This window comes from Microcaecilia unicolor, chromosome 7 (assembly GCF_901765095.1).
Source record: "Microcaecilia unicolor chromosome 7, aMicUni1.1, whole genome shotgun sequence".
In the NCBI taxonomy this organism is placed as follows: Eukaryota; Metazoa; Chordata; class Amphibia; order Gymnophiona; family Siphonopidae; genus Microcaecilia; species Microcaecilia unicolor.
The window spans coordinates 174,340,914-174,363,383 of record NC_044037.1 but is presented as its reverse complement, the minus strand read 5'-3'; the positions used below and the strand labels follow the sequence as shown (position 1 = coordinate 174,363,383).

The following is a 22,470-nucleotide window of genomic DNA, read 5'->3' as shown; positions in this document are numbered from 1 at the left end:
ACCTCATTCCAGGTCAACCAAGTGACCTATTGTACCTGACTGTTAATAAAGCTGTACACTGCCTCCAGCATCCTTTGAAAAGGATTGTTTGGTGTAAGCACCCTAGTGATATTATTTGATTCTCTCTGTGAAGCCGGTGTACTCCTGCATTACATTAAGAACAACATTTTTGCTGTAATACAGTGTTGTGACCCCTGAGGTGGTATACCCGCCAAAACACAGCTCCATGTTGGGTCAGTTTAGAGCTGTGGTGCTTAATACTTTTTTTAACCCATTTTGTTCAAGGTCCCCTTGGTCCACCTCTACTTTTCTTTTTTGGTAACCGCATATATAGAACCACATAAAAAGCAGGGCTGCATTTCTGAAGTAGGCTGTGAAACTGTAAGGCTATATATAGCTATTCTGCATGCTATTTTAAATTCTTTAATATGTAATTTGTCAATTTCTAATTTGTATTTCTTATCTTTTCATTACTTTCTATTCTTTGATTTATTTAGGGCTGCATTTTGATTAAAATTTGTTATTGCAATATTCAAGGTATGATATTTATCTTTGCTCCCACTGCAGCTCCTTGTGATTCTGGGTAATAGAGCGTTAAGTGACTTGCCCAGAGTCACATGGCGCTGCAGTGGGGAAAAAAATAAACCAACAACATACCTTTAATTATGCAATTAAAATTTTAACCAAAATGCAGCCCTAATAAAAAGCTGTCCTATCTTTATGCAGTTCAACATATGCGGTTAAGTGCTAAATTATCTCATTGTTACAATATCATCCATGAGCTCCTTAAATCTCCTTCACAACAGCTGAGACATTCATCATAATTTCTCTTAACCACACCACCTTCAATATTCTTGTTATCAATTTCTCTTCTCGCCTTGAAACCCGACACAGTAACTGAAGTTGGTGCAGTTAAGAGAAATTATGATGAATGTCTCAGCTGTTGTGAAGGAGCTTTAAGGAGCCCATGGATGATATTGTAACAATGACATAATACACTCTCAACAACTGGAGTTGGTGAAGAGAAATCGTGAGAATATATAGCATGGGAATTGTTGGTAAAGAACATTAACAGGAAGAGGAATCGTGGATAATATTCTTCTAGGTGGACAAGTTAAAGTGAAAAAATTATAGGGAGATGTTCAAGCTCTTATGAGTATATGTCATTAAGTTAGAATGTTAAAACTCCAGGGATAGAGGGATTGTATTATTTTTCAAAAAAGTCCATTTGATTTTAGGTGTGAATGAGAGGAGTGCATGATTAGATTGTGAGAAGAAATTTTATATGTTTAGAGAATTACTCAATAAAAGTAAATTTTGTAAAGATAATATAGTGAAGAGTTACTATGTGGGATGCATATTCACTAGGGGCATCCTGAAAACCTGACCTGTTGGTGACTCTCGAAGACCAGAAGTAATGACCAAGGCACCACAGCATTCTGTGTGTAATCATATCTTTCTAGCATGTCAACCTAGTCTTTCTTAATTCATTCTTGTTCCAACACTGGATTCTGCTTATAAAACCATTTTTGTTCTGAGTGTTCTATTTCTTTCCAGAAGGATTCACTCAACTTGTTTGGTGCTAGTACAGAAAATATGGAAGTGTAAGACCTTACCAGCAACTAAAGAGAAGGAATCAGAATATGCAAACAGTAGCAGCAGAGAAGGATAAAAAGCATACAAGCATCAAATCCTGCATTATTGACTAGAGAAAAAAAAATGAAGGTTTAATAACACCACACAGGTAAAAACCAACATTTAAAGTAGCCAGTTCATTTTTCAGAGAAACATTTATAAAGGACATTCAAATATTAAATACCACTGCAGCCAACATGTGTATATGTGGCTTGGACCACGGTATTTCCATTCAGTGAACTTTTTGACTCTACTGCTTGAAGGTCATTAGGCATATATATTTAACCTTAATAATCCACCCAAATTCTTAAACAGTGTCTTGAAAACTACTGTGTGTTTACACATGCAGTTGCGGAGTGTGGACCCAAGGTAGTGCAACATTCACACAAGGTTTCCACACTGCTTTATAGCCCAAAGTGTAGCACTGACAGGAATACCTTGGTACTGAGAATAAGGCTGGTCAGCTGTTCTACATTACCACATAAAAATAGTCAGCTCGGGTGAGCAGAAAATTAGGCAACAAAAAATAAAGTTCATTTCATGTTTCCAAGCTAATAGAGATGCACATTTTCATTATAGCGGAACACACAGTAACAAAAATCAGCAAATGCTATTTCATGTCAGTCTGCTACAATGGAACAAAACTAATAAAAATGAAAAAGAAAAAAGACCCCCCCAAGCTAATAAAGACTCCACATGTACAAGTTGAGTCCTACAGGTCGAGTACCTTGATAGCACATAGAAAATGTTATAATCTATGCTCCATTTAGGTCTTCCTCATTATACCTTAGCAGTCCCCTGCTTAAAAGATTTTTCCTATAATCACAGAGGGTGATGTTTTCAACCTAAAATTCCTAAAGCTGTATTGCACTTTAGAACTGGAACATAGCCGATCATTGTTTAGAATACTCTTTATCCGTAAGCGACGGCAATATCTGACAAGAGAGAAGAGCCAGAAACTGAAGAGGTTGCCTTAGGTGTGTAACAAGTTGTGATCACCTTTCATCATGCATGCAGGAAAGGTGGTATAACCTGAGTGAACAGTATTAGGGAACCATTATGGATCCATTCAGAAAAAATGTCCAGACACCCATCAAAACAATTAATGCATTTTTAATTGCAAGTCTCTAATCAGAATCCAGAACCCTGTGTGGAGTAATGTGCTTAATTTACTTAGCCAGAATGTCTTTACTAGTTCAATAGTGAGATTCCCTCTTTCACACTGAATTCATGCACACTAGCCAATGATTTCATAGACAGGCATATCAATGTTGCCACATTCTTGAAAAGTCAAAGACACTAAATTATTTATCAGAGCACAAGTGAGGAATGGATTATCCTACCCTCCTTAACACTGATATAGAGATGCATGCTGAGTCTTGCTGCATTATTTGAGAGAGGCAGCAGAAATCTCTTACTTAGTAGTTCCTTCACCACACAAATATATGCAGAGATAAATTGACTGATTCACAGTGCATCTCTCTTTTACAAAATAGAAATAATCTTGGTTATATAACAAGCTTAAGTATTATCGCCAGAGTTTTTCCTGTAGCATCTGTAACAGTAATCAAATTCTACCATAACCATTTTTAACAAATGAACTAGGCTTTTATTTCCAAGCAAACCTTCTATAGAAGGAAACCACTATTACTCTTGAACATCATGGCCAGGTTAAAGCTTCAAAAGGCAACAGGGTCACCTAAAGACACCTGCCCCCAGAATTATATCCTGCAGGACTAAGTGAGTGCTTAAGAGCAGGACATTTCCTTCTGGTTGTCCCTTAATCTGGTGTGCTCTAGGACGCCAATAATAAATTTGCTAAAAAAATAATTTATGATTCAAGAAAACCAGAAGGCTTATCCATGGGGTTTCTTCAGAAAATTAGATTTTTTGAATGTGAAGCAGAAACCACTTGTTTCTCTAGTGCTGCACAAGTAGCCAGACGATGTATATAGTTTAGCTAAAAGCATGGTGGGAAGGGTATAGTAACGCAAAAGGTATTTTCAGGACAGATTTAGTGAGACATTTTTAAAGGATGTGGATTGCATTGTATCTTATTTCACACAAACTACTCAACAGTCATCATTGCCCATAGTCTGACATTAAACTTCCATTTCAATCTATGAAAGAGCAGACACTTTATATCAAGTGGCGAACTTCCCAACTGACCAGAGCTGGATACTCTGCTATCAAAAAGTCTGCCATGTTAATGAAGGCAGTTTCCATGTAGCTACCTCACTAAAATAAGTCAAGTGACAAATGTGTCATTGAGAAAGGACTCCCCTCAGGGATTACCACCTTTCTCCACCTACCCTTCTCCACCTGTGCTGGCCATGAATTTAGAAAGGCAGCTGGTAAATTATGTCTGCCGTTGTTTATACCCATCTGTGCCTAAAGGATTGGAAAAGAAAAGCACCTATTTATAGCTAAAATGTCTGTGCATGTGAACTGCTAACAAGACCAGTTTAAAACATGATGCATTAGAATACAGACATGTAGTGATACTTATGTTAACAGTTGTAAGTTTAGCCTTTTCCTATTACAAATTCAGCTTGAGGCAAAGTACTGTTTCGCAACGCTATTCCAACAGCAGCTTGTCCTGTTTGTGCTGGTATTACTTTCTCATGTTCAGCGAAACTGGTAGTAGCCCCATCTGCTGGATTAATACTGATCACAAAGGCTGGTAATAGATGAGTTCCATGTTATGCATTAAGTTGGTCTTTTGGTTCCGGCCCATCTGTCTGAGAATGCATCTCATTAGCAGCACTACCAAATGTACAAACCGTTTCCATTTATCATTTTCTGTTTATGAGGTACTGAATATGTGCAGGGCTCCATAAATATGTTAGCATTTTGCAAATAAAGCACAATGTCGCATGACAAATCTACATCCAAGTCACACCTCAGAAGACACACCTCAACCGAAGCCAAGAACAATGCAATTTCTCTAACAGTTAAAATGAAACCAAAGAATGTCAGCAAACCTGGAATTTATGCTTAAATTATAATTCTGTGCCAGGCAAGGAGTATGTAAACAAGGTCTTAAGATCTGGAGAACCCACAGCTTTTACAAATGTCCTTAGAGTAAAACATGGAGCCAAGCTTAGTGATGAAAAGATCCGGTACTGATGGTACAGTTTTTTTTCAAGCATCTGATTCCATGCTGCAGTAAGTGCTGCTCTTCTGGGCAGATGGCTCCTTACTCTCTGGCAGAATTCTCCATGGACCCAACTCAAGTCTTCTTCTTGCCCCGATTTCCTACTAAACTTGGTTTTGACCTGTCAGCCACCAGCAGAATTCACAATTATGTAGTGTTTTCCAATATATTGGCACCTAACTCCTCAGTATAGAAATGACCTGCCTATTTCTACAGCACTTGGCTTGACAAATTCTCCTGTGGTTGTCCTGAATGGTAACCTTTAGGTCAGCTTCTCATGCTGAATCTGGTAGTAACAAGCCTGAAAAGAAAGAAAAGCCATTTAAAAATCAGATTATTCCAATGTAAAGAAAAAAAACACTGACAGATTTCAGCAATCTGGCAAAAAAGTATTTTTACAGTGCTTTGCATTAAGTCTTGAAACACTTTTATATTTTTCATTTTCTGCTGTCTAAAAAAAGTTACAACTGAAAATGCATTAAGATTGCAGTTTCACTGATCTGCATAACATGCTCTACATTTTCAATACAAAAGAAAATTTATGAAATATTCCCAGCAATTAACAAACAAACAAACAAACAAACAAACAAGGATCAATAGCATAAATCTTCACATACCCCCCTGAGTCGATATTTGGAGGAAATCCTTTTTACAACAAAAACTACAACTCATTTAGGGCAAGATGCATCAACCAAATGTAAAAGAATCTAAAATGTAAAAGTCCTTACCGAATTTGAAAAAACGAAGAATGCACTAAAAAAACAAGTCGCACATGTTTGGTGCGGTATTGTAAAGTAGAATGCATTAAAGAATTGTAAAAACTGGTGTAATCCCCGTCGATAATCTGCCCGTAAAGCATGCGCAGAGCAGCCAAGCGTTATGCTGGCTGCTCTGCGCATACCACAACATAAAAAACAAAACAACCCCCCCCCCCAAAAAAAAAACAAAAACAAACACGTCCTTTATAGATGGCCTTGCCCCCCCCCCCGCCCGAGGTCACCGCTGCTCCCCGCTACCCCCTGCATTAAAAATCAAAACTTAAGGCTGCCCCTGCCCCCCTCCCTTTCTCTCTTTCTCCCCAGCTCCGCCTTCCGCCATCCTCCGCCCTGCCGCCACTCCCCCCCTCCACTGGGCCCCCCTCCCTCTTACTGGGCCCAAGCAGCACCTCTCACCTCTGTGTGAAGGCGCTGCAAGGGCAAGAACAGCTGATGCCTCTTCGCGGAGTCTTTGGGCGTCCCTCCTTTCCTCCTGGGCCCGCCCCCGTCTAACGTAAGTAACCTACGTAGGTTACTTACGTCAGACGAGGGTGGGCCCAGGAGGAAAGGAGGGACATCCGAAGACTCCGCGACGAGGCATCAGCTGTTCTTCTTGCCTGTGCAGTGCCTTCACACAGAGGTGAGAGGCGCTGTGCGGGCCCGGTAAGAGGGAGGGGGGCCCGGTGGAGGGGGGAAGCGGCGGTGGCGACGACCTCAGGGGGGGCGGCGGGGGCGGATGGCGAGAGGTGGAGTTGGGGGGAGATAGAGAAAGGAAGAGAGGAAGGGAGGGGGGGCTGGGGCTGCTAAAACTTTGATTTTTCATGCAGGGGGGAAGTGGGGAGCAGCAGAGATCGCGGGGGGGGGGGGGGGGGGGGGCAAGGCCGTCCATACAGGATGCTCCTGATGAGCGCCTTTGCCCCCTCCCGATCCTATTTTTTTCCTTTTATTTTAATGCAGGGGGAGCGGGGAGCAGCGGTGACCTCGGCCGTCAATAAAGGACGCTCCAGACTCGCGTTTTTGTCCCCTTCACGATTTTTTTTTTGTTTTTACATTTAACTTTTTAGTCGGGCAGCCCCAACGAGAGGTACAACCTCTCGTTAAATTTTCCGGCGATTTCCACCGTTAAGGCAATCTGAAAAGGTTAGTGCATCTCATTACAATAGGGTTTCTGCACAATTTGCTCATCTGCATTCTGTTTTCGTTAGCTGCTACCGCCGTTGGAAAATGGCCTTTAGTGCATGCCACGGTTTAAAACTTGTTCGTTAAAGGGTCGTTAAAGGCTCGTTTTGTTTAGTGCATCTGGGCCTTAGAAGAAGGGCCTACCAGCTTTGCACAGAAGGATGGTGCAGTCTTTGCCCATTCTTTTTGGCTGAACAGCTCAAGCTCTTTCAAGTTTCTGCTAGGTACTTGTGACCTGGATTGACCACTGTTGGAAGCAGGATATTGGGCTAGATGGACCACTGGTTCGCTCAGTATGGCTATTCTTATGTTTTACTTGGCCAAGGGTTGTCTGTTGTAGCTTTGCTACAGATTTCCTGTTGGATTCAGGTCTTAGCTTTAACTGGCCCACTCAAGACCATTCACTCTTGCTGAGTCACATCATTATTGCTTCTGCTTGGCACTTAGGATCAAGGAAAAAGATAGATTCCCAATCCCAGGTCAGTGGCAAACTGGAATAGGTTTTTCTCCAGTATACCTGCACTTTCCCTTAGCCGTCCTAGTGTCCCCAAACATAACACCGTCACCACCAAGCTTTACTGCAAGGGGTGATATGCTATGTTTTATACCACACACATTGTTTGACATTGAGTCCAAAAAAGTTCAACTTTGGTCTCATCAGACCACAAAACCTCATGTGTGTTCCTTGCATGTTTCTTTGCATATGCTCTGTGGCACATCGTATGGCTTTTCTTCAGTAGGAATTTCTTTTCTGACATTGTTTATGGCATTAACCATTCAACAATTTCAAGGTCACATTTCACAATCTCAGTCAGAGACTTCTGTAATCAAGACTTCAGAGTAATCTTAGAACTCACAGACACCTTCCTCCAGCAGTTTCCTTAACCTATGGGAAAGTCATGACTGAGGCAGTGTCTTGGCATCACCAACCTATTTCTGTTTTACAGTGATGAAAAAGGCAGTGCCTCAAGGTACAAGTTTGTGTGTTTCAGTAACTTTCTCTCAGAGTTCTTTCGGCACCTCCATATTTCCTATAATTAGATCTTTGCTTCAAATTCACTTCATACAAAAGAAACAGCTTGGTTCTTCCTCTAAGCTTAAATATTGTGAATGGACAGTTTATTGACCTTAAATCAATATTTGTAAGTAGAGTTAATTTGGGTTTGCTGTGACACAAGATGTAAGAAATTGCAATCTAGCCTCATCTTATTCTCAATTACTTTTTCAATATTTCTATAGTTGTTCTTTCACATCGTTTCACTGATCTATACAACACACCCTACACTTTAACTCTTTATTTAGATCCAAACAATTAATTCCAACAATAACAAAAATACAAGATATGGTGCCCAGTGATTTCTTCAGTGCACTATCCAGCATATCTAACATTAGAATCTAGTAACAGTTTTAATAACGTTTCCACATCCCAAAACCCCTATCCCCCCCTCCCTTCCCTCCCAATGTAAAGGTGAGACTGATAAAATTAGGTTCAGGTATGCCCTCCTTACTCACCTTTAGAGTAGTAAACATGATACCCTGCTCCCCATGCTGGAGGTATGGATCCATCAAATCTTCAATCAAGTGTACTTCAGAGCCTAAGTTTCTGATCCTACAACAACAATTAAAAAAAAAATCCAAGGAACTGAAGCACTTTACTGCTCGATTGCCATCCCTTGGCTGACAGAACGATCCTGCAATCTGAGCCTATTGTATAGCTTGAAGACACAAAATGCCTAGCCACTCACTAAAACATACTGGATTGGCTGAAGGAGTGTAAGCATTTGTTGTTTTTTTTTTAAGTCTACACCAAGAAATCAGCTGATGTATAAAGACATGATTTCCAAAAACATGCAGGAAAGGAGTAGCCTAGTGGTTAGAGCACCAGTCTTGACATTAAGAGGTGGCCGGTTCAAATCCCCTGCTGCTCCTTGTGATCTTGGGCAAGTCACTTAATCATCCATTGCCTCAAGTACAAAATTAGATTGTGAGCCCTCCAGAGACAGAAAAATACCCAGAGTATCTGAATGTAACTCACCTTGAGCTACTACTGAAAAAGATGTGAGTAAAATCCAAATAAATGAAATGAAATATAAACAAAACAAAATGTAATTATTTTGTCCAATTGTTTTTACAGGTGTCTCTGAATGTAGTGACACTGGGTTGATTGTGAATGTTAAGCTTAATTATCAAAATTTCAGCCAGGCTGGGGAAGGGGTTTAATTGATCTGGAAGTTTGTCTGCTATGTATGTTTGTCTTGACTGGAGTTTAAACTCTGTGGAGCAAGGACTCTCTCTCTCATTCATATAAGTGTATGTGTAGGTGCATGGAAGTACACACATATATACTTGTTGCTTTAGAAATAAGTGGAAGTAGCAGAAGAAATTAACTGAAGGAAGTTGGCAGGGGCACAGAAGCCTGAAAATTTACCAAATGCACCCAATACCTATACATTGACCACAACAAAAATCATTTTCACTTAGCAGTCTGTTACAATTCCTTAAGAATAGGTGATATTTTAGTTTTATGATTGACTGTCGCTTTGGTAGTCCAAGTTGGTTGCAAAGGCAGCCTAAAAGTGATTAACTTATATTACAAGCAGTAATTTATTCTCAGTATAGATGACCATGGCAACAGCTTCTATATTTTTTTATAATTGGTGTGCTTACATTGATGTGAAAGTTCCACCACCCCCCCCCCCCCCCGGCCTCCTGATTTCCCCTATTATTGCGTATATGTTACACTGAATGGTTTCTGATCTTTAAACAAAATATAATATTAGACAAAGGGAACCCGAGTAAACACAACACAGTTTACACTTATTTTTATTAAATTAAAAACAAACAACTAGAATGACTGTTACATACAACCAAACCAGAGACTTATACAATCATATACATACTACACATACGAAGCCATATATAGCCAAACATTAACACTTTTTAGGAACTTCTTTTAATACTGTAAACATGTTCTTCCTTCTATTAATATGAACCTACCCCAACTCAACATAGTTTTTACAATTTAACATCATGTATTTAAAGAACAAAGATATCCATCACCACTGTGAAAAGTAACTGCCCCCTAAACTTAAGTGGTTGCACCACCTTTAGCAGCAATAACTTCAACCAAAAATAGTCTTATTTGTCAAAGGACTTACTGTGTAAGTCAATTCCTTAGCATCCCTCTGGACCGGCCCAGGATTTGACTGATGGGTTGTGCACGCCTTCCAGCAGGTGGAGACAGAAAAATTCTGACTCTAGAGAGCCAATAAGAGCCCTGGCCATGTGACCCTAGGCTCAGTATTTTCTCAGTCTCCAGCAGGTAGGAGGTGAGCCCATTAGTCTCTCTCTTTCTCTATAAAAAAAAAAAAAAATTAGTTTTAATCCTTCTGTACCTGGGGAATCTAGTATAGGGGCTAAGTTAAAGGAGTTTTTTCCTCTCCAGCCTCCGGGGTGTAAACTCGGGTGTCCCGGGTCTCTCCCCCCCTTCCTCCCCATCTCCTTTTGCTGTTCTGGGAAGGGCTACCTCTTTCGAGAAAGGGGTCATTGCCTTTGGGAGAGGCAGTCACTTCATCTTTAAAAAAAAAAAAAAAAAAAAAAAAAAAGAATCCAGTTAGAGAAACCTTTCTCTCCCCACAGCACTAATGAGCAGGCAGCTCTGTCGTGCTCTGTTGGTTTTTCTGTGTTATTTCCCTCTCTCAGCTGTTCTTACAAAATAAATAAATAAATAAATAATTGGAGTGCCCCGAGGCCTGAACGAACATTTTGGCTTTGTACTGCCTTAGCTCCTCCGCCTTGTCCTCGCGTTTTTCTTCTATTTAAAAAAAAATAAAAAAAGGCGCGAAGCATTTTCTGTTGGGGGAAACGGAGAACTAAGCTATGGAGGAGAAATTGAAGCGTTACGCCGTTTGCCAGCGCCGGGGAGTGGGCACCCTCGGCTCTTGTAAATATTGTACTGCGCTAGAAGTTGCAGCTGTGCCTTCTCTGGTAACGCCTTCAACCGAACCTCCATCTGCGTCTTCTTGTTCGCTCCCCTCTGCTTTAGCAGTCTCATGTTCGTCTGTGGAACTGACTGCTTCGTCAATTTTGGCGGGGAAGGCCGCCATCTTGCCTTCAGCTGCAGGTCCTTCAGCCCATGATCTTTCTCCTGATGCACAGTCTTCAGCAGTGTAGGGAGCAATGGAGGCAGTCTCCCTGGTGCAGTCTGAAGGGACTCAGGAAGATGGCTTTCCCCCTGAGTTTGTCCTCCAGATGAACCAGGCTTTATTATTGAAGAAGTCGGGTTTTGGAGCAGCAGGGGCAGGTGAGTCCTCCTCTAACTTTTTTCCTCCTAAAAGACCTAGATGCTTGGATCCACAAGGAGATTTAGTGGTTGATCAGGATATCCCTTTCCTGGAAGAGGGGGAAGCTTTAGCAGATAAGATTTGGGAGGACCAAGGTGCTGCGGACCCTGCTGTAGATCCCTTACCTCAGGGAGAGGATTCTTCTGTGGCTCGGGTCTTTCATAAGGAGGATTTGCAAGAACTCATCTCCTTGGGCTCCTCTAGTCTACATTTTGAGGAAGAACCACACCCGACTCCCGAGGTTCGCAAGGTGGACTCTGTTGGTCAAAGGCACCAGGTCTTCAGGAAAAACTTTTCCCATGCATCAAGACATTTGGGACATCATTAAGGCACAGTGGGAGGTTCCAGACTCCTCTTTTTGTCCAGCCAGGTCGATGTCCTGCCTGTACCCTGTGCCGGAGGTGGACAGGACCCTTCTTAGGGTCCCAGTGGTTGACGCGGTGGTCTCAGCAGTGACCAAACATAATACGATTCTGGTGGACAGTGGAACAGCTCTCCAGGATGTCCAGGACAGGAGATTGGATTCGCTTCTCAAGAATAGTTTTGAGGTTTCCTCATTGGCAATGCAGGCGGCTATTTGCGGTTCCCTTGTGGTCAGAACTTGCTTCCGCTAGGCGGAGAGAGTTCTGGATAGGTCCTTGGATGATCTGTCTGCTATAGATATGGAGGTGGCCAAGATTGAGACGGGATCTGCCTTCTTGGCGGATGCCTTGTATGATCTGTTGAGAGCATCTTCCAAGTCTTTGGCGCTGGGGGTCGCGGCTCGATGCTCCCTTTGGTTGCGAGGTTAGTAGGCGGATGTGGCTTCCATATCTACGTTGAGTAAGTTTCCCTTCACAGGTTCTCTGTTGTTTGGGGAGGAGTTGGATAAATTGATGCGTTCTTTCGGGGATGCAAAGATTCCTTGTCTCCCGGATAGGTCTCGCCTGTCTAGTCAGGGTGCTTTGTTTGGTCATGGTCGGGCAAGGGATTTCCGTATGTTTCACACTGCCCGGGGAGCTCAGGATCAGAGGTCCAGATTTTTCAACAGAACTCAGTCCTTTCGTGGATTCTGCAGAGGAGGTCGAGATTCAGGCGCCCTATTCCGGTCCCCTGCCCGGGCCTCTCCTCTGATTCCTGTAGGGGCTCGGCTGTCGCAGTTCTTTCAGAGGTGGGCCCAGATTACCTCCGACCAGTAGGTCCTGGAAGTTGTTTGAGACAGCTATGCCTTAGAATTCGCCATGCCTATTTCAGACGCCTTTCTAGAGTCTCCCTGTCGCTCTCATCTCAAAGAGGTTCTTGGATCTTCATGCCATTTGCCTGGTTCCTCCTTCAGAGTTCAGACAGGGTCGTTATTCCATTTACTTTGTGGTTCCCAAAAAGGAGGGCTCATTTCGGCCTATTTTGGATCTCAAGGCCATCAATCGGGCTCTCAAAGTCACAAGTTTTCGAATGGAGACCCTTCGGTCGGTGATAGTGGCCGTTCATACCGGAGAGTTTTTGACGGCTTTAGATCTAACGGAAGCTTATCTGCATATTCCTATCCGTACTGTTCACCAAAGGTTCCTGAGGTTTGCGATTCTGGGACACCACTTTCAGTTTTGGGCTCTGCCATTTGGTTTAGCTACAGCTCCGCGCACGTTCACCAAAGTCATGGTAGTGGTGGCTGCGGCTCTCTGAAAAGAGGGGATCCTAGCCCACCCATACTTGGGACGACTGGCTTATCAGAGCAAAATCTTATCAGGAGAGTTTGCAGACCGGGTAGTGCATTTCTTGCAATCTCTAGGTTGGGTGGTGAATTCAGCCAAGAGCCGTCTGGTTCCTTTGCAGTCCCTGGAGTATTTGGGGGTTACCTTCGACACGGCGCGGGGTCGTGTTTTTCTTCCCCAGGGTAGAATCTTCAAACTGCAATCTCAGATTCTAGGGTTGCTTCACAGTCGCGTCCTCTGTGCTGGAGATTATCTCCAGGTCCTGGGCTCTATGGCAGCTACTATAGAGGTAGCCCCCCGGGCCAGGGCACATACGAGTCCTCTCCAGTTTTCTCTGTCCAGATGGTCTTTTCAGATGGACTCTCTTCAAGTGAAGTTGCTGTTGCGCTCTCTGGAACGCAGTGGAGAATCTTACCAGAGGAATTCCATTGGAGTCTCCCCAGTGGATAGCATTAACAACAGATGCCTCCTGGAAGAGGAGGGGAAGGGGGGACAGGGTACACAGACTTGAGCACATTTTGAAGAACCAACTGAATGTGCTCCATGAGAGGTAGGGTGTGGGGGACCGTGGAAGGAATTTTCAGGGAAAGGTGGGAATAAGCAATACCTTGGGTTATGGTTATATATGACTGAGTACGGAGGACAACACTGCAGATTTGGTAACTTGATTGTATAAGTTTTATTCTCTGTTTGGTTTACATTGTTGGCATAGCTAAAAATTTTATTGAGACAAAAAAATAATTGCAACCAAACTCATCCTATAATTTGGTATCAGTCCTTCACATCGCTGTTGAGGAATCTTAAACAACTCTTCTTTGCAGAACTGATTTAATTCAGACACATTCATAGGTTTTCAAGCATTAACTGCTTACTTCAGGTCCTGCCACAGCATCTCTATTGAGTTCAAGTCAGAACTTTGACTAGGCCAATCCAAAACTTTAATTTTGTTTGTAGACTTTCTTTTTTTATTCTGGATCACTGTCTGCTGTATAACCCAATTAGGCTTCAGCTCCAGCTCAAGGACAGATGACCAGACATTCTCCTTATAAATTCTCTAGTGTAGTGCAGAATTCATGGTTCCTTAAATAATGACAAGTTCTCCAGGTCCTGAGGCAACAAAGGTTCCCCACACCATCACCATCATGTTTTCCTGATGTTCTGCCTATGGAATGCTGTATTTGCTTTATGCAAGACATAATGGGATCTGTACTGTCCATTGATCATTGATGTTACTCTTGGATAGCAACACTTTCCATCTTGCAACTCTCACATGAATCCCATTTTTGCTCAGTTTTTTTCTTATTGTGAAGTTATGATGTTACTTGAGGCTAAAAAGGCTTGCACTTCTTTGCATGTTCTTCTGTGATGTTTTATGACTTCCTAGATGAGTTGTTGCTCCGTCCTTGGAGTAATTTTGGCAGGCCAGCCACTCCTGGAAAGATTCAACACTTTTCCAAGTCTTCTCCATTTGGAAATAATGGCTGTCACTGTGGTTTGGTGGAGACCCAGAGTTTCTAAAATGGCTTTGGGTAACCTTTTCCATACTGATATATTTCAACTGCTTCTTTTCCTACCTCTTCAGAATTTCCTTTCATCATGGCATAGTGTTCTTGTAGAAACTTTGTGGTGACTACTTCACTCTTATGGTAAGGTTCAATGTGTAGTAAGTCTAGATTTAACAGGGCTGGCTGCAATCAATCCTAGTTTATTCAATCAGCTGAATCTAATTCTCAATTAAATTTGGCCAATTAGTTGATTAACTAAGGAGGCAGTTATTTTTCATAAGGGTGATATGTGTGTTTGGCAACATTGTTCCTTAAATAACGTAATAATTTTAAAGCTGTGTTGTGTGTTTACTCCAATTCTCTCTGTGTAATTTAACAAAATGTAATAAGATCAGAAACCATTGTGACACATGTGCAATAATAAGGGGCATATGGGGAGGGGGGAGAGAGACTTTCAGAAGAACACTATGAATTTTCAGAAAGGTAACCCTACCTGGCCCGAAGCACTACATAGAGGAAAACAGGAAACAGATCATCCATGGACCACAGGAAGTCTTCTTGTAGAATCCCCAATACTTCCTGTGAGATCTCCTCAAAGCTCTGCTGGATGACCTTCAGTTTGTCACACGGGGTGAAGGTTGTGCTAAAATGAAAGAGAATTTCAGCAAGCTGCTTCAAACCTCTCATTTTATGCAACTAAAATAATCTGCAGCTATGGGTGGAGGAATAAAATGTATGGAAAGCTTTCCAAGGAGAACTCATTTTAGGAGGAACAAGTCAAGTGCTAGGGATTTTCAGCCAATAACCCAAGCTATTATCAAACCAGCAACCCAGAAATACAAGGCTTTTAGGCATATTTTCAAAGCACTTAGCCTTCCAAAGTTCCATAGGTTTCTATGGAACTTTGGAAGGCTAAGTGCTTTGAAAATATGCCTCTTTGTATCTTGATCCAACAAGAGTATATGAAGTGTCTGTTATTCTGCCTAAATAAGTGGGTTCAAGGACAAAGTCAAATCAGTGCAGTCATAGAAATAATCTCTGGGTACATGCCGGCAGATTTTCTCTGTTATTTCCCTATGCCACTGACTACTGAAAACATTGGTGTCTACTTTTTGCCCTCTTTTCTATTAGATTTCTTTTCCTAAACCATTCCTCTAGCGATGACAGGATCCAGAGTTTGAGACATTCATTTCCAAGGCAGTGAACTGTGATACCACAGAAACAGAAGTGTGAATGTCCAAATGAGGGAAGTAGAGAATAACCACTATGAAGAGGAGATTGTTAAAATGGCATACACAGCATCCAATGCCAATATTTTCTGTTGCACTGTATATAGGCCTGAATTGAAAGACTATATGGAAGCAAATAGCCATGGCTTCTATTCCTACCTATTTATAAATTGTAAATTTAGGTTATTAGAACATAACAATAGCCATACTGGGTCAGACCAATGGGCCATCTAGCCCAGTATCCTGCTTCCAACAGTGGACAATCTAGGTCACAAGTACCTGGCAGAAACCCAACTAGTAGCAAGATTCCATACTACAAACCCCATGGCAAGCAGTGACTTCCCCCAAGTCTCTCTCAATAGCAGACTATGGACTTTTCCTCCAGAAAGTAAGGGTTGTTTTTTTTTTTTTTTTGTAAATTTGAGAGTACAAAACAAAACAAAAAAATCTGTAGCTCTGCACAAGTACTAATGCTAAGTACCTTTTGCTGGTGGAATTAAACATGTATGTACATTTGTGCCACTTGTGAGTCATTAGCATAGAAAAGGCACAAAAACTGAGTGGAGGGATATAAGGTCAGTGAAGTGAATGGTAAGAGACTGAGGGGTGTTATTCCAGTGGTTAACCAGCAAACACCTATTTTAATTTTCTTGCCTTTGGGGTGTTTTATCAATGTTTATTAGTTAAGACCCTGCAAATAGCTCACTCTTAATGGGGAAGAATAAAAGACAGAAGGTGGATACCTGATTTGCTGCAGACATTCCACCGCCGCTGCAAAGCAGACATCTTTTGTAGTTGGTAACACCTGCATAGATAGAACAATAAATATAGAGAAGGCATTCTCCCCTTTCGACTGTTTTTTTAAGAAAAAGGAGAAAAAAAAGGCATCAAGAAAAGTTTGTGATGCACAGATGTGTCACAGTGGTAAGTACTGCTAATTTCTAACCTGGACTACATAGCTGCAAACGAGCAGTCAGGCCAACAATGGCACAGAAGTGCTCTTCAGCAATAAGAATGCAAGCTTCTGATAAGTACTGAAAGCCAGTTTAGAAGACATTTCTTTTCAAGTCCAGTGTCTTCAGTGTGGCATTCAGTTTAGCTGTTTGCCTCTTTAAACATTCCAGTGATTTGTGGTATTTATAAAGTAAGCAGAAAGAAAAATTATATCTTACCTGTAGTCATAGCAGATGAATCCGGAGACTGGTGGGTTGTGCCCATCTACCAGCAGATGGAGGTAGAGAACACTGTACTGAACTTAGAGGCAGATGCAGCAACCAAACGTAAAAAAATCTAAATCGTTAAAGTCCCTAACGATTTTAAAATAACGAAACATGCACCAAAAAAAAAAGTCACACATGCTGAGATCGGTAGTGAAACGTACAATGTATCAAAGAATCACAATACACATCGTTAATCGGCCCCCAAATCATGCGCAGAGCAGCCAAGCGTTATGTTAGCTGCTCTGCGCATGCCACAAACAGTCAAAACACAGTCAAATCGCAAGCACATGGCTCCCAAATAAAAACAAAAATAAAAAAAAAGGGGAGGGAGGGGGCAAGGGCGCTCATCAGGAGCGTCCTGTACAGACGGCCTTGCCCCCCCCCCCCGCTGCTCCCCACTTTCCGCCGCTCCCCCCACCCCGAAAAAGCAAAATTCTAGCAGCCCCTGCCCCCTCCCCACTTTCCGCCGCTCCCCCCACCCCGAAAAAGCAAACTTCTAGAAGCCCCTGCCCCCCTCCCTTCCTCACTACTCTGTCACCTCAGCTCCGCCTCCCGACATCCTCCGTCCGCGCCCCGCCCCCTTTTGGGGTCGTCGCCGCCATTCCCCTCCTCCATCGGGCCCCCCTTCCTCTTACCGGGCCCGTGCAGCGCCTCTCTCCTCTGTCCGAAGGCGCTGCACGGGCAAGAAGAACGCTGAATCAGCTGATGCCTGCCTTCGCCTAGCTTCGATAGAGCGTCTTTCTCCTCCTGGGCCCGCCCCTGTCTGACGTCAGTAACCTACGTAGGTTACTGACGTCAGACAGGGGCGGGCCCAGGAGGAGAAAGACGCCCATCGCGAAGGCAGGCATCAGCTGATTCAGCGTTCTTCTTGCCCGTGCAGCGCCTTCGGACAGAGGAGAGAGGCGCTGCACGGGCCCGGTAAGAGGAAGGGGGGCCCGATGGAGGAGGGGAATGGCGGCGACGACCCCAAAAGGGGGCGGGGCGCGGACGGAGGATGTCGGGAGGCGGAGCTGAGGTGACAGAGTAGTGAGGAAGGGAGGGGGGCAGGGGCTTCTAGAAGTTTGCTTTTTCGGGGTGGGGGGAGCGGCGGAAAGTGTGTGGGGGGGGGGGGGGCAAGGCCGTCCGTACAGGACGCTCCTGATGAGCGCCCTTGCCCGCTCCCGATCCTTTTTTTATTTTTATTTTTTTATGTGTTTTCTGAGGTCCTTTGGACCAATCACAGCGCTTTTAGCTCTGCTAATGCGCTGGGATTGGCTCAAAGTTTGTTTATTTTTTCACTTAACACTTTTTCCTGCCACGCAGCTGTCCTAACGAGAGGTCCAGACCTCTCGTTAGTTTTCCTGCCTTTTTCCTGCGTAAAGGCAATTGGAAAAGGTTAGTGCATGTCGTTTCAATGGGGTTTTCACACTAATTGCTCATCTCCATTCCGTTTTCGTTAGCTGCTACTGTCGTCGGAAAATAGGCTTAAGTGCATGGAAAGGATAGGAAATTCTTCCCTGAGGGCTCATTTAACGATGAAAAACGTTTAGTGCATCTACCTCTTAGTGTTATAGGCAGGGCTTTTTTTGTGGGAGTACTTGGGGGTACTGAGTACCGCCACCTGTTCCACTGTCTGCTAAAATTGACCCAAGGACCACAAGTTTTAATTAAAGAGCTCAGGCTCTACACACCAATTCTGCCTTGTCATAGATTCTGTGACTGGTTGCAGGGGGCTTAGCTATTGTGGATCCCTCAGTGATCACCCCCACCCTTGAAGGGTGGCCTAGCATTTGAGTACCGGCACCTTTTTTGCTAGAAAAGATGCACTGGTTATAGGACAGCCAGCCCCTCCCACAGTCAGTATATCTCGTATCAAAGCAGAAGAAAGAAACAATGATCCCAAACAGGGAACCTTCCTCACAGATGAATTGTTAATCTTCTCCAGAGAGAACCTGAACGGACAATCTGCAATAGAAAACCGAAATGGAGACAAAGCACAAAATTGCACCTTAAGGGCAGAACCCTGGATTCATCTGCTGGGACCAAAGGAAAGAAAATTATCAGGTAACATATTACTTTTCCTTCCTTAGCGTCAGCAGCAGATGAATCCAGATACTGGTGGGATGTAGGAAAGCAGTCTCTAAATAGGGTGGGGATGCTGCCTCTCTCGAGGAATGCACCACCATGTCAAAAGCAGAATCTGCCCACATGGCAACATCCAAGCAATAATGCCTGGAAAACGTATGCAAACAGGCCCAGGTGGTCGCTCTATATATCTTCCACATGGAAAAAAACTTGAGTCTCTGCCCAAGAAGTAGCCACAGCACTAGCAGAATGAGATTTGAGAAACATCGGTGAGCTACAGCCTGCCAGAAGATACGCTAAGGCAATCACATCCCGAATCCATCAAGCAAGAGTCACCTTCAAAGCAGACACACCCCGACAGCAGAATAAAGAGATGATCTAACCACTGAAACTCATTAGTCACCTGCAAATAACGTTGCAGGATCTGCTGTACTTCCAAACAATTCAGGAAGCTCGCCAGGTGCCCTTGGCCTGGATTGGCCGCTGTCATGGACAGGATGCTGGGCTTGATGGACCTTTGGTCTTTTCCCAGTGTGGCATTACTTATGTACTTATAGTCCTCCTCCCAAAAAGAGGAAAGAAAAAGAGGCTGATTGAGATGAAATGCTGAAACCACTCTGGGCAAGAAAGAACCATACGTATGGATAACTGGAGAAATGGATCCCAAGAAGACATGGCATGCAACTCCGACAACCAACGGGATGAAGCCATAGCCACCAACAAGACCGCCTTCAGAGTAAGATCCTTCTCAGAGGCTGCCTGCAAAGACTCAAATGATGCACGTTCCAGAGCCCTGAGCACCAAGTTAAGACTCCACTCTGGACATGGGTGCCAGAGAGGTGGTTTGAGACAAATAGCTCTGTTCAAGAAACACACAACATCAGGGTGTGCAGCCAAAGACTTATGCGAAACACGGCTCCTGTAACAGGTGAGAGCCGCAACCTGGACCCACAGGGAGTTATAGGCCAAATCTTCCTGAAGGCCCTCCTGCAAGAAGGCCAATAACTGCAGCAATGCCGCAGTCACTGGAACTAACCCACTGGGCTAGACCGTAAGACCAAAGCTGGAGACATCCTCCATCTGGACTGGATCCTGGCACAGTCCAGGGGAAGACAAAGTGACTCACCGATCAAAAGGCGCATCAGATCTGCATACCACGGCTGTTGAGGCCAGTCTGGGGCCACCAGAATCACCAGGTCCCCATGGTGCCAGATCCTGTGTGGCATTCAACCTATCACCACCTATGGCAGAAAGACATACTGGGGCTCTTGCTACAGCCAGGGCTGTAGGAGGGCAAAAGTACCTGTAAGAGAAATTGTAAACCGCATAGTCGCCTCAAGGATCACTTGTGGTATATCAAGCACTGAAAATAAAAATAAAATAAATAAATAAATCCAGCCCCTCCGAACCAAACTCCCTGCGTCTGCTGAAGAACCTGGCCACCTTGGTGTTGATGCTCCTCACCATGAGATCCGTCACCAGAGTGCCTCTCGATGAAATCGAATGTCTCCGGCACTCACTCCACCAGGTCCAGGACCATCCTGCTGAGGAAATCCGCCTGCACATTGAGAGATCCTGCAATGTGGGCTGCTGAAAGACACTGCAAATGGGCATCCACCCACCACAGGAGACTGTCAGCTTCTGCGTGATATTGAGCTTCACTTATGCTCCTTTGAGCAGGGACTGTCCTTCTTTGCTAAATTGTACAGCGCTGCGTAACCCTAGTAGCGCTCTAGAAATGTTAAGTAGTAGTAGTAGTAGCTTCGCTTATGTGATGAAAAGGAAGGACGCTGCTGAAACCCGGGCCTCTGAAAAGAAGTAGAGGCACATCCAGTATGGTATCTCCATGTTTCTCGGAGCCTCTGCCGAGCTGCCCTGCCCGGAAGGTAGCCTTGAGCTTATCCTCTGGCAGCTGCTGGTTCTTCGAATCTCCAAGTCCTTCACTAACTTCTCCAGATCCTCACCAAACAGGAGTTTGCCCCGAAATGGCAATTTAGTGAGATGCTGCTTAAAGGCAATCAGTGCTGAAGCCACAACAAAGCCAGGCAGTAACCGCTAATGACATCTTCTTAGCAGAAGCGTGCACCAAATCATACAGGGTATCCATCAGATATGCCAGTCCTGACTCCATCTGCAGAAAAGCCACAGACATGGAGGCTCCGGACTCCGAGTCAGGTTCCACCGCCTGCTGAGTCCAACTCAGGCACACATGCACTATGTAGGAAATACAGATAGCAGCCTGCACAGCCAAAGCAGAAACATCAAATGACAGCTTCAGAGAAGCCTCCAGTTTCTGATCCTGAACGTCCTTCAGGGCTATCCCTCCCTCCACTGGGAGGGTGGTCTTTTTAGTGACCACTGCCATAAGGGGTAAATGACACTTTTCCAAATGATCAGCCATCAGCCACCAACAGGTCAAGCCTAGACATCGAGCATATTATCAAGTTTATTATAGTCTTTCTATCCCGCCCTACTGGGGTACCTTAAGGGTGGCTTGCAATCTAAAGATAGTAGAAAATAAGCAACATAGTAAAAAAAAAAAAAATACACGACTGACATGACTATTAGGAAAAGGGGGAGAACTACAATACTTGATAGGACAGAGGGGGGAGGGAAAAAAACAAAAGGAAATGCTCCAAGTATCTTCCAAGGCATCTCCCGTATGCCTGCTAGGGACAATGGAAACTCATTTATATGCATCCTTAAAAAACTATGTTTTAAAGTCAGTTTTAAATTGATTTAGTGATGTCTGGAAACGAAGGGATACAGGAAATGAATTCCACAGATAAGGCTCCTGTACTGTAAAAACAACATGCCTAGTGTGGTCATGGATTAATTCACGATGACTCAGTATGACTAATTGGTTTTGTTGTGCGGACCTAAGTGCTCGTGCAGGAATAAAAGGAATAAGGCAATGGAAAAGATAAATGGGTTGCTCAGCACGCAAGATTTTAAAAACAAGTGGGATGAGTTTATAAGTAATACAGTGGGTAAGGGGTAACATGATCAAATTTATGAGTATTAGAGATAAGATGGACAGCAGTATTTTGAATAATCTATAAGCGACGAAGATTTTTAACTCAAAGGCTCTTATACAAACATTTCAATAATTCGATTGAGAAATAACTAATGAATGAACTAATATATTTAATGCCAGTGGATGGAGAAGAGAACAAATGAGACATTACTTGTAAAAAGAGTGTTTAACTACCTAAGAAATATGTGGGAGAAATGAAAGGTTTGAATCTATAAGTATTCTGAGAATACAGTCTCCACTTGGGGTATGGGAATGTTAGCAAGACAGATGGGTGCTGACAAGAGAGGACTCATTTTATGCTTAAAGAATATAGTTTTTGATTTGGCAGGATTCAGAACCAATTTATGTTCTGTAAGCCAGTCTGAAAGCTGGGAAAATTTTGATTAAATGACAGAGATCTCCAGGGAAGTATAAATATATACAGGATTGAGAGCTTGGATATCATCCGCATAAATGAAAGCAGTGATGCCTAAAGACTGTACTAAGAATAACAAAGATGCCAGGAATATGTTAAATAATGTTGGTGACAGTACTGATCCTTGCAGAACGCCAGACTCTAGACTGAAAGGTGTAGAAAGAGTTGCCATAGTGTACTGTATACTGGCGTATATCACCTTGACCAACTTAAGGCCTGCATCCGATGTAACCCACTGCACCA

The 22,470-nt window shown here is 43.4% G+C and overlaps 1 protein-coding gene across 1 annotated transcript in view; it reads right to left on the bottom strand.

Moving 5' to 3' along the window:
* Window positions 1-2,730: 2,730 nt before the first annotated feature.
* The window catches only part of ALS2 (alsin Rho guanine nucleotide exchange factor ALS2), a 187,198-nt gene continuing 167,458 nt past the window's right edge, over window positions 2,731-22,470 (bottom strand). Inside the window, 4 exon segments of the mRNA XM_030209038.1 lie at window positions 2,731-5,093; window positions 8,239-8,335; window positions 14,756-14,905; window positions 16,235-16,296. Coding sequence (XP_030064898.1) covers window positions 5,055-5,093; window positions 8,239-8,335; window positions 14,756-14,905; window positions 16,235-16,296 — 348 coding nt within the window. The 3' untranslated portion in view covers window positions 2,731-5,054.